This window comes from Hyperolius riggenbachi, chromosome 6, assembly GCF_040937935.1.
Source record: "Hyperolius riggenbachi isolate aHypRig1 chromosome 6, aHypRig1.pri, whole genome shotgun sequence".
Lineage (NCBI taxonomy): Eukaryota > Metazoa > Chordata > Amphibia > Anura > Hyperoliidae > Hyperolius > Hyperolius riggenbachi.
Genome location: NC_090651.1, coordinates 205,209,910 through 205,228,923, shown reverse-complemented (window position 1 = coordinate 205,228,923; position 19,014 = coordinate 205,209,910). Strand labels below are relative to the sequence as shown.

The window sequence follows — 19,014 nt, the reverse complement described above, 5'->3', positions numbered from 1 at the left end:
TTCCCCATACAGCATACCTGGTATCTGGTGGTCTCTGTCCCCTATACAGCATATTTGGGTTCTAGTGATACCCCCTTCCTCTCCCATAGAGTGTTCCCTGTTGGTCTACTGGCTGCTCTCCCTTCCTACCCCATACATCATACCTGGGCCCATATGCAATTCACTTTTTCTCCTGATTTTTCTCCTAGGTGATATTTTATAAACTTGTCAAAAAAAAAAAAAATGCTTTTTAACCACTTGCCGCCCACAGTGCTACCCCCCCCCCCAAAGACCAGGCCAATTAATGCTGTACTGGGCTGTACAGGTTTTTCAGCCTCCTGCACAGCCCAGCTTGGGAGCCCAGTGATTGGACTCACCTCCTTTTTTTGTCCCTAAGGGGAAATGCCGCCGGAGGGGTCCGATCGCTGCAGGCTTTGTTTATTTTTTTTTTAATAGCAGCCTCAGCGAGGCTCTCTCATACCCCGTCCCCCTCCCTCCCCTTCCCTCCTCTCCTCCGTGCGCTAAATTTGGAACAGGACGGCGATCCGTCCTGTTCCGCCTCTCATAGGCATCAGCTATGAGAGTACGGCGCTTCCCTGGCCAATCAGAGGCCAGGGATTGCCGATCTCGTACAGCGCTGCAGCCCCCGGCAGCGCTTTACGCTTGTAAACAAAGGGGATTTATTTCCCCTTACGTTTACAAGCAGCCCGCTAACCGCGATCGGTGGCTAGCAGGGCATTCACGGAAAAGCGGCAGGGAATGAGGATGCGCGCGGCCGTTCCCTGGGAAACTGCAGCCCCAGGACTTGACGTCAATTGGCGTTAGGCGGTCCTGGGGCTGCCGCCGCGGTCACACCCATTGGCGTGAGGCGGTCTTTAAGTAGTTAAGCCACCAGCAACCAAGAAAATACTCTATATTTTTGATAGTACCTTTTCACCTACTATTTAGTACTTTTTCAATTGCAAAGTGCTGAGAAGATGAGAAATAATCTCCTACGAGATAAGTCAGGAGAAAAAGGGAATTGCATATGGGCCCTGGTGTTTAGCTGCCCTCTCTCCTCCTTAAATCATACCTGGGCCCATATGCAATTCTCTTTTCTCCAGAGTTTTCTCCAAGGAGATAATTTTTCATGTTCAATTTAAATTAACTTTTTAGCACTTTGCAATAGAAAAAGTAACAAAAAGTAAGTGAAATAGTATTGTCAAAATTATTTTAAGTATTTGTTTGCTTGCTGGTGGTGTAAAAGGCATTTTATTTACAAGTTCTGAAAATATCACCTAGGGGAAAACTCATTTCTTTAAAGGATACCCGAAGTGACATGTGACATGATGAGATAGACATGTGTATGTACAGTGCCTGGCACACAAATAACTATGCTGTGTTCCTTTTTTAATTTCTCTGCATGAAAGAGTTAAATATCAGGTATGTAAGTGGCTGACTCAGTCTTGACTCAGACAGGAAGTGACTACAGTGTGACCCTCACTGATAAGAAATTACCCTTTTTACCTCTTTCTTTCTCTCAGGAGCCATTTTCTGCTAGGAAAGTGTTTTATAGTAGGAATTTCTTATCAGTGAGGGTCACACTGCAGTCACTTCCTGTCTGAGTCAGGACTGAGTCAGCCACTTACATTCCTGATATTTAAACTCTTTCAGGCAGAGAAAGAAAAAAAGGAACACAGCATAGTTATTTGTGTGCTAGGCACTGTACATACACGTCTATCTCATCATGTCACGTCACTTCGGGTATCCTTTAATTGCAGAGTACAGGAAGCGAAGGTGGTGAAAAAGCTTTTCACCTGATCTGGGGCCAGACACACTGCACTGACCACTGTCCATGTTTTCCTATGCATTCAGCTTCCAGCATTTGAATGTGCTAAATTAGGAAGTAGAAAACAAATCCAAACATTACAGGCCGACTGTGAAAGAAGACACAGAGAGTGGCAAGTGCAGTGTTTCCAGGCTTTGGATCAGGTGAGATGCTCTTCCACCACCTCCGCTGCCTGTACTTTTCAATTAGGCAACATGGGGGGAGAAGGAGGCCAATAGATACTAAGAAACACTCTATGACAGAGGGAAGGGAGATCACTAGACACCAGGTATGATGTATAGGAGAAAGGAGGTCAGTCTCTAGACTCCAGGTACCATTTATGGGCAGGGAGGGTGGCCACTAGACAGGTATAAACTGAGATTTAGCTTTGTGGGCCATTTTAGAAGCAAAAAATGCTTGGTTTATACACGAGTATATACAGTAAAACTTGGAAAAGAAGGGAGTGATCAAGACAAAGGAGAAGGGGTATGATGAAGTTGTACTGTTAATAATGTTTTTTATAGTTCTCCCATTATCTGGCACAGATGGGGATGTGCTGATGTTGGATACGTGTAGTTCCTGGTTGCTTTAGAATCAATGTTAAAACTGGGCCTAGCTCTTACAGTACTAAAATGCAGTACTGTACATAGTAGATGTAGAGAGGTAAGACCACAGGAGAATGGGAACAGTGGGGAGCACTGTGTGGAGTGCTGCAGTGATGGCCTTTGCACTTTTGTTGCAGTGATGTACTCTGCACTTTTAAGTACACTTCTGTACCAAAATTGTCGGCATATATGCAAGATGGAAGACCACCAGGAGAGTGGGAGCAGTGGAGAACCACAGGGGGTGCACATGGTAGTTTGAAACACACACAAATTTTGCCTTCTGGAGTCTTTGTCTGGACCGTGGAGAGGTGGCAGAGCAATGGGGAAGGGGGGGAGGGGGGGCTTGGGAACATGGAGTAGCATGGAACCCAACCTAAAAGGCCAGAAACTGCTGTATGGGTTAGATTAGATTTTTGGTTGCTCCAGTAGCAGATAACGGGGGTTTTGCTGTTTTAAGCTCAAGTATATAGCAGCTTCCATCAGTGGAACCCGGCAGGAAGGACAGACAGTAATAGCAAAACAAAGATGTTCTCTTTTCCAGTTTATCCAAGGACATCAAAAGATGGACAAAAGATGGAACTTGGCCTAGATCAAATATGACTGCACTCAGTACAGGCCACCAGAGAGTTGAAACAAAGCAATTAATTATTCATGAAGATAGAGAAACATTAGGTTTGTAACATCTGACTTTTCTCTAATGAAGCTGTAAATTTTTCATTATCAGATCTGAAAGGTGTGGTATCTGCCAAAAATGACATCCGTGTGGAGATTGTTCACAAAGAACCTACAACGGGGCGAGAGACGGAGGAACACTCCAGCATGAAGCAGCTGATGGTGAGCTATGACAGTCCACATTTAATAAACTGACAATGTGTTGAGATTTAAAAAACAATTGTATATTTAATAACACTTTACATAATTGCCCTCACCTGTGCATCAGTGAAATGAGACTTAGTATTAACCCTTTCTTTCTTTAACATAAATTAAGATTTTTAAGCACCTGGCCCCAGTGGTTAACAACTTAGGCAGACGCATGCCATTATAGGCTGCTGTTGACAATTTGGGTCATTGTTCATACTATCTACTCACTTCTAGCCATGGGCAGGAATAGATTTTCACAAACTATGTGCAGCTTGGTAGCTAAGTGGTTAGGTCTCTTGCTTTGCAGAGCTATAGATCGAGGTTTGAATCCCTATTAGCCCCCATATGCATGGAGTCTGTATAGTCTTATGTTCATATATCATTTTTCTTCCAAAACCTAACTGGTATTTCAGCTGATTCCCTCCAAACCTGCAAACCTACTATCTTTGAGGAACAGTGAGTGATTGAAAATTGTTCAGTGCTCTCTGTAAAGTGATGGGTAATATGCTGACAGTATATGAACACAGGACATAAATAAATGTAGTCTCCAATGCTCAAAACCATGTCTGTCTGTAAACTATAGGGATCAACAAGAAGTTTGGACCCAGCACGTCTTCAATATTGCTTACAAATGTTTATTAAAGGGAACCTTAACTGAGAGGGATGTGGATGTTTGCTTTAAACAATACCAGTTGCTTGTCAGTCCTGTTGATCTCTTTGGCTGCAGTAGTGGCTGAATCACACACCTGAAACAAGCATGCAGCTAATCCAGTCTGACTTCAGTCAGAGCACCTGATCTGCATGCTTGTTGAAGAACTGTGGCTTAAAGTATTAGAGACACAGGATCAGCAGGAGAGGCAGGCAACTGGTATTATTTGAAAAGGAAAAATCCATATCCTTCTCCGTTTAGGTTCCCTTTAAGGCATCTTCAGTGGCGTAGCTAAGGAGCTATGGGCCCCAGTGCAAGTTTTATATTGGGGCCCCCCAAGCACTCTATACATAACAATTGATACGGCGCACCAAAACCTGACAATGGCAACTACAGTGTCAGAGGTGCAAGAAGGGGATGGGGAACAGTTTGTTAGTGATTACCACTATTCAAAGTATCTATAGAAGTAATCATTACCAGCACAGGACCAATAGAGAGCTAATACTGTAGTTGAGGGAGGTCCCTTCAGGGCCGCTCTGGCCCCGATGCGGTGGCTACCTCTGCACCCCCATTGCTATGCCTCTGGGTATCTTCAGTAGTACATTAACAGGGCTAGCATTCCACAACATTTGGAGAGGAGCATCATCTCTTTGCCAAGGTAACTAGCCCTCTAAAAGCATTCAAACATGAAAAGCCTTAAATAAAACCGTGCATAAAGCGAGGACCAATCACAAACTGTATGCACGGGATGCTGACCAATCAGGCAGGCCAGCTGCTGAACTACAGCTGCTGTCACCACAGTCCACCTACACAAGTGGCGGACCTGATGGGGAACTCAATACACCAATCACCTGCTTAGCGCTAGAGAAGCGCCGACCAATGAAGGGAGGAGTGTGCGCACAGTGTAACATGTAGTACAGAGGACCACGCAAGCAAAAGCCACTCGCTATAGCAAGACAGGACTTGGTGTTTTCCTACCACAACGGAGACAGCAGATATGTTGATATGTTTAAATTGTCTGAACAGATCCTAAAGATCAGGGCTTTTCAACCTGTAGTACACGTAACACCAGTGGTCCTTTGCTGTTGGCCAGGTGGTACGCACCGGGTTTGCCTGCCACTTATTTGTCCACCTGCTGCTTGTCATGCTCACATCCTGCCTCCACAAAGTTTGTCTCCCCCTCCCTCGTTCCTCACTGTGCTGGCCTGCGGAATACTTCAGACCTCAGATCAGCGGTGAAGTGACAGCCAGGCAAACGGTGCACAGTGGCGACGGGTATACTTTGAAAGCAGGAAGTGACATCGCTGCTAATTTCCTGTATTTGAAGTATACATGTCTTTACTGTGCGCCGTTCGCTTGGCGGTCTCTTCACTGCGGCTGGGTTACCACTGATCTGAGGTCTGAACTATTCCGCAGGAAAGCACAGCAAGGAGCGTGCGAGGGGAGACAAACTTTGTGGTGAGTCACTGCCCAGATCTCTGGTGATGGGGGGAGGCTACCTATATTGGCAATCTGTAGGCTAGCAATCTAATTTTAATCAGGGGTCGAGTCCTGCTTTTTTCAGAGAGTGGACGCCGTCCACCCTGGCTTGTGTGGAGGGGAGCAGCGCAGAGAAGGAGAGTTATGGGGACAGTGGGGAAGGGCGGACGTCTCCCCCCCCCCCCCTCCTTCCCTCCCCTTCGTGCTCCCCTTCCTGCCTCTCCCCTCCGGTGTTTTCAAATGTCGGGCCGGCAGCTAAAGTGGGCGGAGACTTAACGAGTTCTTCCAGCCGCAAGGGACGCTCCGCTCTGTTTGCGGCTAGAAGACCAGACTAGCCGCACACAGAGCAGAGCGTCCCTTGTGGCCGGAACGTGGTAAGTCTCCGCCCACTTTAGCCGCTGGCCCGACATTTGAAAACACCGGAGGGGAGAGGCAGGAAGGGGAGCACGAAGGTGAGTGAAGGGGGGGGGGGAGACGTCCGCCCTTCCCCGCTGTCCCCATAGCTCTCCTTCTCTGCGCTGCTCCCGTCCTGCTGGGGGCACACCTGGTTACCTGGGCACATATACCCCTGCCTACATATACTGGAGACATATCCCACTGGCTACATATACTGGGCACATACACCTCTGCCTACATATACTGGGGACATATCCCACTGGCTACATATACTGGGCACATATACCTCTGCCTATATATACTGGGCACATATCCCACTGGCTATATATACTGGGCACATATCCCACTGGCTATATATACTGGGCACATATACCCCTGCCTAGTTATACTGGGCACATATAACCCTGGCTATATATACTGGGCACATATACCCCTGTCTACATATACTGGGCACATATACCTCTGCCTATATATACTGGGCACATATCCCACTGGCTATATATACTGGGCACATATCCCACTGGCTATATATACTGGGCACATATACCCCTGCCTATATATACTGGGCACATATACCCCTGGCTATATATACTGGGCACATATACCCCTGGCTGTATATACTGGGCACATACACCCCTGGCTATATATACTGGGCACATATACCTTAAGCTACATATACTGGGCACATATACCTTTAGCTACATATACTGGGCACATATACCTTTAGCTACATATACTGGGCACATATACACCTGCCTACATATACTGGGTACATATTCCCCTGGCTATATATACTGGGCACATATACCCCTGGCTATATATACTGGGCACATATACCCCTGGCTACATATACTGGGCACAAATACCCCTGGCTATATATACTGGGCACATATACCCCTGGCTATATATACTGGGCACATATACCCCTGGCTACATATACTGGGCACATATACCCCTGGCTACATATACTGGGACATATACTGGGGACATATACCCGTGGCTACATATACTGGGCACATATACCCCTGGCTACATATACTAGGCAACTATACCTCTGGCTACATATACTGGGGACTACTATACTCATGGCTACTTATACTGTGGACACCTATAGACCTGGATACCTATGCTGGGGGCATCTATTTTGGGGGAACTGCTGTCAGATTATCTGCATTTTTGTGGAACCGCTGTTATGTATTTTGGGGAACAGCTGCCAGATTACGTGTATGTTAGGGGAATGGCTGCTGCCAGATTACGGGTATTTTGGGGAACTGCTGCCAGATTGTGTATGTTTGGGGGACCACTACTGCCAGATTATATGTCTTTTGGGTGTTACGCGTATTTTGGGTGATCCGCTGCCAGGTTTCGCGTATTTTGGGGAGCTGCTTCCAAATTATGTGTATGTTGGGGGAACTGCTGCTGCCACATTGCCTATTTTGGGGGAACCACTTCCATATTATCTGTATTTTGGAGGAACTTCTACCAGATTATGTGTCTTTTTGGTGAAATGCTGTCAGATTACATCTATTTTGGGGGGATACACTACGGCAGAGCTCAAACTTCTTAGGCAGACATCACTGCTAAGGTCATGTATATTTGGCCTCACCCATGACCACGCCCACGTTTTGATTGACCACGCCCACGGTATGATTGACCACGCCCATTTTTTGGCGCTCGGCGCAGGGATTTTCCAAGTGAGTCCACTCACTTCTTTTCCCAGGACTAGACCCCTGATTTTAATCCTTTTCCCCACCAATTCTTCCTGATTTTCCTCTCCCATATGCCCCCCTTTTCTTAAAGTGTACCTGTAAGAAAAAAAAAAAGAGCCTGGGAGGGAAGCCTCTGGATCCTAAAGAGCCTTAGGTTATTGAGGAATGGAGAATGGTGAAGAAAAGCAATCCAACAAACCTAGCCTGAATTCTCTAAGAAACTGTAAGCTATAAAGAGGAAATATTTTGCTGTGTCAACTACTCACATTAATGACCTGTAGTGAGTGAGGCCACTGGTGCTTTTCACCATTGGAAATGCTGCAGCCTCTTACACTTCCTCTACCTCCCGTCACCTCCTTCAGTGGTCTGTTGACTAAATGGTGAACTGATAAACATCATTAATGGAGCAGGGCTAACAGAGATCCCAACTATACACTCATAGCTACTCCCTACTAGTGAATGACAACCACATCATTGTCAGTCACTAAGGGGCACAGCTATAGCTGGGACCTCCTTTAGTGACAGGAGTGAGAAGAAGATACAGCATGTCCAGCAGTAAGGAAGTGGCCAACAGGGATGTACTATACCTGAAAGTTATCTTATATTGCTAAGACCAAGTGTTTTGCAATATCATGATTATTTACATATCATTTTAAATGATTGTTTTCAATTGCTTTTCTGTGAATTGCAGTTATAAAAAAAAATTCCCAAGCATCTGCAGTTTTTTTTTCCTTTTTTTTCCTCAAGCTATACATGTGAACGTTTCAGAACCATCTAAACCTCTGGCAGTGAAAGAGAAAGCAGTTTCTATCTGAATCTGTGTTTGTCCTGAGTCTCATTCACTATCACTAGATCCCTCTCCTGAGTGTCATTCACTATCACTAGATCCCTGTTCTGAGTCTCATTTGCTATCACTAGATCCCTGCCTTCCTGCTGCTTTCAAAGAATTCCTATACAGGCACAGGACAAGTGAGAGTTGACCAGCTGCAGGGATTACAATCAAAGTACAATAGTGGTCAGACATGTCACTAATCTTAAACCCCAAACACACACCCAACAGCGGTCTTTTAAGCCTCATCTACACGCGTAGATGAGGCTCCGATGTGTGTTATCAATCGAGCCGCTGATGCGGCTCGATTGATAAGATCCGACAGGTCGGATCTTGCTACCGCCGATTCCTACTCGTTCCCCGCAAGGGGACAATGGCAGGGAATCGAGCGGAAGATAAGCAGCGCAGGGCGTGGACAAGCGGGTTTCGAATGCGGCGGGGACGCGGAAGAGGCGATCCGGCGGCTAATCGAGCCGCCAGATCGCTGCGTGTAGATTTAGCTTTAGGCTCTCACAACTTTTCTTGTGAAACACCTAAAATAAAATCTCTTGCTATTGTTCAAGCAGATGATAAGACTGATAAAAAGTCAATCTAAATGTTGAATTGACTTCTTATCAGTCTTATCAGCTGCTTGAACAATAGCAAGAGATTCTTTTAGGTGTTTCACAAGAAAAGTTGTGAGAGCCTAAAGGTAGCCATACACTGGTCGATTTGCCAACAGATAGATCCCCCTCTGATCGAATATGATCAGAGAGGGATCGTATGGCTGCCTTTACTGCAAACAGATTGTGAATCGAATTCAGCATGAAACCGATCACAATCTGTGGTGGTGGTGGTGCTGCCGCTGCCCCCGCATTACCTGCTCCGCCAGCGCCACTCCCCCGGTCTCCGCTGTCTTCTTCTCCGCGCTGGGCTCCGGGTCCGGCAGGCTTCACTTCTTCCTGTCTGGGGGAAGATTAAACAGTAGAGCGCGCTCTACTGTTTAAACTTCCTGCCAAGACAGGAAGAAGTGAAGCCTGCTGGATCCGGAGCCCAGCGCGGAGACGGAGCAGCGGTGACCAAGGGGATACGCGCCGGCCGGATCAGGTAATGTATTGCAGCTGTATTGCGTCGGTCGTCGGGCATTTGAACACCGCTATCGACGCACTCCCGACCCGCTGGCGATCGAGAATAATCTTCCGCACGGACTGATCGACGGGAATCAACGGGAGTGATTGATTTCGGATGGAAATTGATCGTTCTGTCGGTGTTTCAGTGTTTGTGCAACGATTTCACAGCAGATTCGATCACAGTGATCAAAGTTTTGACACAACGCACATAATGTACGATCTACATAGCAACATGAAAGTCCATAGACTTTCATGTTACCATTCACATTACAGGTGTGCCTTCCCAAGCGTTACGATGTAATACGATGTAACGCTTCTGGGAACATCTAATCGCACAACGCACACATTCTCCTGATTAGTTGCCTGCCAACGTCTGCGCTCCTAGCGCACGACAACGTGTATTCTGTGCGTTGGCTGAACGATGGCTACGCATACACGAAATCACGTTCGTGTATGCGCTCTGTAGTGTGAATGAGCCCTAAAAGACCGCTGTTGAGTGTGTGTATAGGGCTTTAGATGACAGATCAATCATATTTGTACAGTAGTGGAAGACACACCTTATATTGTACAATTGCCATGCATGGTCAATCTGTCCCGCAAATAGATTTAATTGTTTTAAGAATATTACTTGAACTATTACAGTATATTTTATTCACCTGCTGCAAATGGTTGACAAGCCACTGGATAAACCAAGCAGTGTCTCATCGCAGATGGTTTTTGCACTTTACCACTAAACAAATGGTGTCAGTCCGTTGTGCAAAAACCATCTGCGATGTGACAGATCGATCACTAATGACATTGTCAGTGGCATGGGGGTGGAAGCTGTTCTTACAGTAGATTTCTAAATGCTGCTTTTACAAAAGATCTTTCCTGCCAATGAAAATGTGTTGTGTGTAAATAACAACAGTGTTACAAATCCTGACAGGTTTGCTTTAAGGTTCAACATTCTTAAACAGCCGATAAATAGCAAGTGCCAGGTTTTCCACTCCTATCTTTGTAGCACTTCCAGCTCCCAAATCTACATGTTAGAAATAGGGGAATTATCCATCCACGTGTTCAATGTTTTCTTAAGTTAATTGAAGGTTGCAAAGTACGAAAGAGTGCTCTGCATTGCCGTCTCCAGGTGATAGCAGCCAATCAAGGCATCATTATGAAGAGAGATGTATGATGAGCCCAAATCAAGATGCATTATGATAAAGCAGCAGAGGAGCTCAAGCTGTGGGATACAGACTGCAATCCAATTTTCACTAGTTTGAGTTAAAGACACAGAGAGTCTTTTATAGGCTTTTACTGTGCAGAAAATATGAATACTCAGTAGACTGCTTAGGAAAACCAGCATAACCCATGTTAACAAAATTATTTATGAACAATTGGAGAGCTTTCCTTTAACAGTTTATTTTCTAACAACAGCAAAGAGTGCAGTAAAAAAGACTGAGGATTTAGCTATTTCAAGTTTAGTCCAAAACTTAACAATGATGTCTGGTTTGAGTCCCAGCTTAACAAAACCAGGAATACAGTATATAAAATACATAAACAGTCCATATGCAGGAAGAAGTTGAGTACCCTGCTCAGCACACTGTATTGTATGAAATATGTGGAAACATTAGATACAGTAATAAAGGGAGTGGCATCAGATGGAGGTTGGGGGAGAAAAATTAAGTACACACCTGGAACAAATGACACCCGAAACAATTTTTATTCAGTTTACATTTTATCTCCCTCACCGGATCTCTGTAAAGATGGGCTGCCCAGCTCTCTGCCAAAAGAGGCATATTCTTTTCTATGAGGAAAGGAGAGGGGAGAACAAACAGGAGGCTTTCCTGCTACGGCTCACAGCAGAAAATAAAAAAAAAAATATTTAAAACACACCATGCATTAGAGTGCTATGTAGGTAGACATCTTGAAGTCCTTCTACACAGGGGCGGCACCAGGGGGGTGCTTTGGGGTGCTGAAGCACCCCCTAAAATTGTCCAAGCACCCCTAAAGCACCCCCCAGCGTGCCCTGACTTTCGGCGTCTGATAGACGCCACGTCAGTTCACCAGCAGCAGCAGCCCGCAGCGGCAGAGCAGGGCTACGGTAAAATGGCGTCCGAAGCCTTCCTCTGTGTTATAAATCACCTTTTTGCTACGACACCAGCAACTTCTTAGAGTTGCACCTCACAGACTGTGAGATAACTTGACTCTCAACACAGCAAGCATTATAGGAGATAGACTGTTCTCAGGCGTCTTCAAATTCCAAGTTGTTTATTCAATAAACAGATATACAGATACTCATCTCTACATGTCGTTATGTCTTAGCAAAGCAGATTCTTGCGTTGCGTTACAGCTTCGTGATTACCTTCCTGCTGAAGGTAATCAGGTCCTCTTATGTCTACACTAAGTTACGTCTAACTAAATATATACAGCATACAAGATAAACCAACGAGACATAAATAAATATATATAAGAAAAGGGTTCTAGCCAGTAGATAGAAAGCAAGAGTGCCCTCCGTTGGCAACTCATGACCTTTAATACTGACCAGGAAAGAGTTAACTGTGTTATCATCTGAACCCTCCCCCTAAACCTAGGATTGGTTCAGATCCCTTGTGATGTCATGATACACACCTACTTGATTAATATTCTATGAATCACTTGCCCTAGTTGCAAGGAATTTGATATTGATTAAACATGGCTGTGTTTACTGTTCTTGTGGTGTACATGTTGAGGTCAGTGAGACCTGTGGCCTTGTCCATAGAACAGCTTCTTGGTATGTCCTAGTTCTGCTGACAGAACTGTAGATTTTCTCTCTAAGAGAAAATCCCCTTAAAGGGCAAGTCTGCACCCCAAGCCTTTTTGAATAACTCAGTCCAAATAACTGAGGCCTATTTACATTCTAACACTTTGGAGACTTCCAGTCTGCAGTGCAGGGCTTAGGGCTCCATTTTCTCGTAGCCCTGCTCTCAGCGCAGGAGTTTCAGCTCAGCAAGTCAGGAACGTTGCTGGCTGGCTGGCTGGCTGCAAAGGATCGTGGGAGCTGTGCGCCGGACGGAGGCTGGAGTAGGAGAACTTCTGCAGGTGAGTAAATGGTTTTTTTTTATTTAACAGGTGTATTTTGTTTTCAAATCTGCTGCTGGCCTGCCGACATTGTGTATGTTCTGGGCAAATCTGCCGACACGATTGAAGTGTTTCTGGGCAAATCTGCCAACATGATTGAAGTATTTTCTGAGCAAATCTGCTGACATGATTGAAGTGTTTTGTGGGCAAATCTGCTGACATGATTGAAGTGTTTTGTGGGCAAATCTGCCGACATGATTGAACGTATTTTCTGGGCAAAACTGCCGACATGATTGAACGTGTTTTCTGAGCAAATCTGACGACATGATTGAACGTGTTTTCTAGGCAAATCTGCCAACATGATTGAAGTGTTTTCTGGGCAAATCTGCAGATATGATTGAACGTGTTTTCTGGGCAAATCTGCTGACATGATTGAACGTGTTTTCTGGGCAAATCTGCCGACATGATTGAATGTATTTTCTGGGCAAACCTGCTCACATTACATGTATTTTCTGGAGAAAACCTGCACAATGATGTGAATTTTCTGGAGAAAGGGTCACCAAAACTTGGGCCGACTGTCTTTGCGTTGCACTTTTAAATTACAGTTAGCTCTACCCTCATCCGGTCATGGTCACGCCCATTTTTGTGCTGCAGAGCTGGCACTGCTTCTACAAATGTTTTCTGTAATACTAACCCTCTGGCTAGAAGTCTTTTTGTTTTAATTTTGAATAAGTATTAGAGAAGTTGTGAGCCTGCTTTTGTGGTAATTTTAATTATTTAATTGCAAAACAATATTGTCTTTTCCCTGTCAGACACTTCCCCTTTCCCAGGTCTTGTGAGGTTTTATGGATTAGTTATTACCTGAACATAGTCCAAGTAAGAGACAAATAGACAAACACCCGGCAACCGGGATCCCGATCTGGTGTAATACCTTCTCAGTTGGTTCAGCGTAAAAAAAAGCAGTATAGATATACTCACAAAGGTGGGTTGCTCCACAGAGGCAACCACTCGTATATGCAGGTGGAGAAATACCGTCTCCACTCGGCCTCTTTCCGTAGGTTCTCGGTCGCAACTCCAAAAATGAAAAAATATTTTCGACTCTCCTGATAGGAGAGAACGAAAAAAGTCCTACTAGGTAGGATATGATATGTGAATTTGGAAGTTTGGAGGCGCCCAATTGGATTAAGTGCTAGATCTGTGAAGATCATAAATGGGAAGAAATATTACTGAACTAAAATCAGAATTTCTTAGTAAAATGCAATAAGAAGCAATAAAATATAATTTCATTTAATAATTGCGAACAGCACTATGACCACGCGTTTCTCGGCGTAAGCCGCTTCCTCAGGTCAAATGAGTGCCCTATTCAGCAGCAGCAGTAGCAGCAGTAATGGCTGATGTGTGGCAGGAGGATAAATGGTGCACAGCCTGATAGTGATGTGTCCTGGACATGAAGCCAGGCGACCAGTTATCCATACACTGATAGTGTCCTGCTTGTCAGCCCCGCTCTCTGCTGTCACCCGGTAGCAGATGCACAGACTCTACTGGAGGGGCGGGAGCGCTGCGAGAAGATCGCCGGCCGGCACGTTACTGTATTCTAGGAGTTGGGTAGAATCACCTCTAACCTTTGATCGCTGGTGAATGAGCGCCCGCCGCATCCGGATACTGATCATACCGCACAAGTTTGGTGTTTATCCGCATCACTGTATATACTATATAGTACATAGATAATTTGCAGTAGAGTCTGTGCATCTGCTACCGGGTGACAGCAGAGAGCGGGGCTGACAAGCGGGACACTATCAGTGTATGGATAACTGGTCGCCTGGCTTCATGTCCAGGACACATCACCATCAGGCTGTGCACCATTCATCCTGCTGCCACACATCAGCCATTACTGCTGCTACTGCTGCTGCTGCTGAATAGGGCACTCATTTGACCTGAGGAAGCGGCTTACGCCGAGAAACGCGTTGTCATAGTGCTGTTCGCAATTAATAAATGAAATTATATTTTATTGCTTCTTATTGCATTTTACTAAGAAATTCTGATTTTAGTTAAGTAATATTTCTTCCCATTTATGATCTTCTTTGACTTGAAGATCTAGCACTTAATCCAATTGGGCGCCTCCAAACTTCCAAATTCACATAGTCCAAGTAAGTATACAGTGGAGGAAATAATTATTTGACCCCTCACTGATTTTGTAAGTTTGTCCAATGACAAAGAAATGAAAAGTCTCAGAACAGTATCATTTCAATGGTAGGTTTATTTTAACAGTGGCAGATAGCACATCAAAAGGAAAATCGAAAAAATAACCTTCAATAAAAGATAGCAACTGATTTGCATTTCATTAAGTGAAATAGGTTTTTGAACCCCTACCAACCATTAAGAGTTCTGGCTCCCACAGAGTGGTTAGACACTTCTACTCAATTAGTCACCCTCATTAAGGACACATGTCTTAACTAGTCACCTGTATAAAAGACACCTGTCCACAGAATCAATCAATCAAGCAGACTCCAAACTCTCCAACATGGGAAAGACCAAAGAGCTGTCCAAGGATGTCAGAGACAAAATTGAAGACCTGCATAAGGCTGGAATGGGCTACAAAACCATTAGCAAGAAGCTGGGAGAGAAGGTGACAACTGTTGGTGCGATTGTTCGAAAATGGAAGGAGCACAAAATGACCATCAATCGACCTCGCTCTGGGGCTCCACGCAAGATCTCACCTCGTGGGGTGTCAATGGTTCTGAGAAAGGTGAAAAAGCATCCTAGAACTACACGGGAGGAGTTAGTGAATGACCTCAAATTAGCAGGGACCACAGTCACCAAGAAAACCATTGGAAACACATTACACCGCAATGGATTAAAATCCTGCAGGGCTCGCAAAGTCCCCCTGCTCAAGAAGGCACATGTGCAGGCCCGTCTGAAGTTTGCCAATGAACACCTGAATGATTCTGTGAGTGACTGGGAGAAGGTGTTGTGGTCTGATGAGACCAAAATAGAGCTCTTTGGCATTAACTCAACTCGCTGTGTTTGGAGGAAGAAAAATGCTGCCTATGACCCCCAAAACACCGTCCCCACCATCAAGCATGGGGGTGGAAACATTTTGCTTTGGGGGTGTTTTTCTGCTAAGGGCACAGGACAACTTAATCGCATTAACGGGAAAATGGACGGAGCCATGTATCGTGAAATCCTGAACGACAACCTCCTTCCCTCTGCCAGGAAACTGAAAATGGGTCATGGATGGGTGTTCCAGCACGACAATGACCCAAAACATACAGCAAATGCAACAAAGGAGTGGCTCAAGAAGAAGCACATTAAGGTCATGGAGTGGCCTAGTCAGTCTCCGAACCTTAATCCAATAGAAAACCTATGGAGGGAGCTCAAGCTCAGAGTTGCACAGAGACAGCCTCGAAACCTTAGGGATTTAGAGATGATCTGCAAAGAGGAGTGGACCAACATTCCTCCTAAAATGTGTGCAAACTTGGTCATCAATTACAAGAAACGTTTGACCTCTGTGCTTGCAAACAAGGGTTTTTCCACTAAGTATTAAGTCTTTTATTGTTAGAGGGTTCAAAAACTTATTTCACTCAATGAAATGCAAATCAGTTGCTATCTTTTATTTAAGGTTATTTTTTCGATTTTCCTTTTGATGTGCTATCTGCCACTGTTAAAATAAACCTACCATTGAAATGATACTGTTCTGAGACTTTTCATTTCTTTGTCATTGGACAAACTTACAAAATCAGTGAGGGGTCAAATAATTATTTCCTCCACTGTATCTGACAGTGGTGTTGCTAGGATCCCTGAAGATCCAACGCACCAATGGAGGGGCAATTGTTTGGTGTGGTCAAGTTTGTGAGCGTGATTAAAATACCCCTTCCCCAAGCAAAACGTTAAATGAAGCCCCCTCTATTCAAAGAAAAGGGTAGGGCCTGGTACATACAAGCAGCTGTGTGAGGCATAATGAAATAGACAGTATATACATTGTTTTCCACAATAAACACTTCTGGAATTGTAAATCATGATTAAGCAGCATGTACTTCCCAAACAACATTATTAGGCACCTTGTATCGCCCCAAGCATCATTTGGGAGCATATATCCCTCATATAGCATAATTAGTTAAAATATACCCGCAAACAAAATGATTAAGCAGACTGTCCTCTTAAACAATGTATATAGGCAGCTTATCCCCCCAAAGACATAATTAGGCAGCAAAGTCGTCGTCGTCCCCCCCCCCCCAAAAAAATAATAATAATTAAAAGGCATGGTCTCTGGGACATAATAAGGGAGAATTTCCCCAACATAACCAGGTAGAGTTTCCTGCAAAATAATTAGACAGTGAATCCCCCAGACATAATCAGAAAGTGTGCACCTAAATGTGATCAGAAAGCGTGTTCCCCAATCATAATTAGGCAAAATGTCCTTCAAAGAAAGATAGGCAGAGTGTCCCCCAAACATAGTAAGCTATTGTGCCCTCAATGCAGTGGGTTGCAAAAGTATTCGGCCACCTTGAAGTTTTCCACATTTTGTCATATTACTGCCACAAACATGAATCAATTTTATTGGAATTCCACATGAAAGACCAACACAAAGTGGTGTACACATGAGAAGTGGAACGAAAATCATACATGATTCCAAACATTTTTTTACAAATAAATAACTGCAAAGTGGGGTGTGCATAATTATTCGGCCCCCTTTGATCTGAGTGCAGTCAGTTGCCTATAGACATTACCCGGTTGAGTGCTAATGACTAAATAGAGTGCACCTATGTGTAATCTAATGTCAGTACAAATACAGCTACTCTGTGAGGGCCTCAGAGGTTGTCTAAGAGAATATTAGGAGCAACAACACCGTGAGGTCCAAAGAACACACCTGACAGGTCAGGGATCAAGTTATTGAGAAATTTAAAGCAGGCTTAGGCTACAAAAAGATTTCCAAAGCCTTGAACATCCCATGGAGCACTGTTCAAGCGATCATTCAGAAATGGAAGGAGTATGGCACAACTGTAAACCTACCAAGACAAGGCCATCCACCTAAACTCACAGGCCGAACAAGGAGAGCGCTGATCAGAAATGCAGTCAAGAGGCCCATGGTGACTCTGGACGAGCTGCAGAGATCTACAGCTCAGGTGGGAGACTCTGTCCATAGGACAACTATTAGTCATGCACTGTACAAAGTTGGCCTTTATGGAAGAGTGGCAAGAAGAAAGGCATTGTTAACAGAAAGCATAAGAAGTCCCAATTGCAGTTTGCCACAAGCCATGTGGGGGACACAGCAACCATGTGGAAGAAGGTGCTCTGGTCAGATGAGACCAAAATGGAACTTTTTGGCCAAAATGCAAAACGCTATGTGTGGCGGAAAACTAATACTGCACATCACTCTGAACACACCATCCCCACTGTCAAATATGGTGGTGGCAGCATCATGCTCGGGGGGTGCATCTCTTCAGCAGGGACAGGGAAGCTGGTCAGAGTTGATGGGAAGATGGATGGAGCCAAATACAGGGCAAACTTGGAAGAAAACCTCTTGGAGACTGCAAAAGACTTGAGACTGGGGTGGAGGTTCACCTTCCAGCAGGACAATGACCCTAAACATAAAGCCAGGGCAACAATGGAATGGTTTAAAACAAAACATATCTATGTGTTAGAATGGCCCAGTCAAAGTCCAGATCTAAATCCAATCGAGAATCTGTGGCAAGATCTGAAAACTGCTGTTCACAAACGCTGTCCATCTAATCTGACTGAGCTGGAGCTGTTTTGCAAAGAAGAATGGGCAAAGATTTCAGTGTCTAGATGTGCAAAGCTGGTAGAGACATACCCTAAAAGACTGGCAGCTGTAATTGCAGCAAAAGGTGGTTCTACAAAGTATTGACTCAGGGGGCAGAATAATTACGCACACCCCACTTTGCAGTTATTTATTTGTAAAAAATGTTTGGAATGATGTATGATTTTCGATCCACTTCTCACATGTACACCAGTTTGTATTGGTCTTTCACGTGGAATTCCAATAAAATTGATTCATGTTTGTGGCAGTAATGTGACCAAATGTGGAAAACTTCAAGGGGCCGAATACTTTTGCAACCCACTGTATATTTACTGAGTCTGCCCCTCCTGCACATAGGAGATCCCAATGAGGGAGGGACTATTTATTTTCTGCAAAAGGTTTGTTTGATGTACCATTGCTGGTGATTTGGGGCATGGGCCTCATATTCTTAGCTATAGCAATACATTACTGTCATTGGTGTCTAGGGCTCATTGATGCACAGTGGGAGTTAAGAATAGCCTATTTGGTCCACAGAAGAGCTACCACAGCACAAAGATCTGTAGATCACAGTCTAGTTAAGGATCTGACTGTTTGATGAGAAAATAAGCCATGGAGGACCCACCTTGCAACATACATAAACAAGGTCTTCCAGATGCCTTCAGAGGTCTTGTGGAGTTTATGCCTTGACAAACTGTTTTGATGATCCACATGAGACATACACAGTATCGGGAAGATGATTTTAACATTTTGGCTTAGTGTACATTTTATCTATATGAAGCTAAAATGGATGTCTCAGCCAC

General features: G+C 44.6%; 1 protein-coding gene across 5 annotated transcripts in view; it reads left to right on the top strand.

Annotated features, from left to right (window-relative positions):
* Positions 1–19,014, top strand: part of KIRREL3 (kirre like nephrin family adhesion molecule 3) — a 1,384,273-nt gene that overhangs the window by 1,289,935 nt on the left and 75,324 nt on the right. For all 5 annotated transcript variants that reach the window (XM_068240337.1, XM_068240336.1, XM_068240335.1 and 2 more), the window contains one exon: positions 3,116–3,225. In XM_068240337.1, coding sequence (XP_068096438.1) covers positions 3,116–3,225 — 110 coding nt within the window. The remainder of the gene's footprint in view (positions 1–3,115; positions 3,226–19,014) is intronic.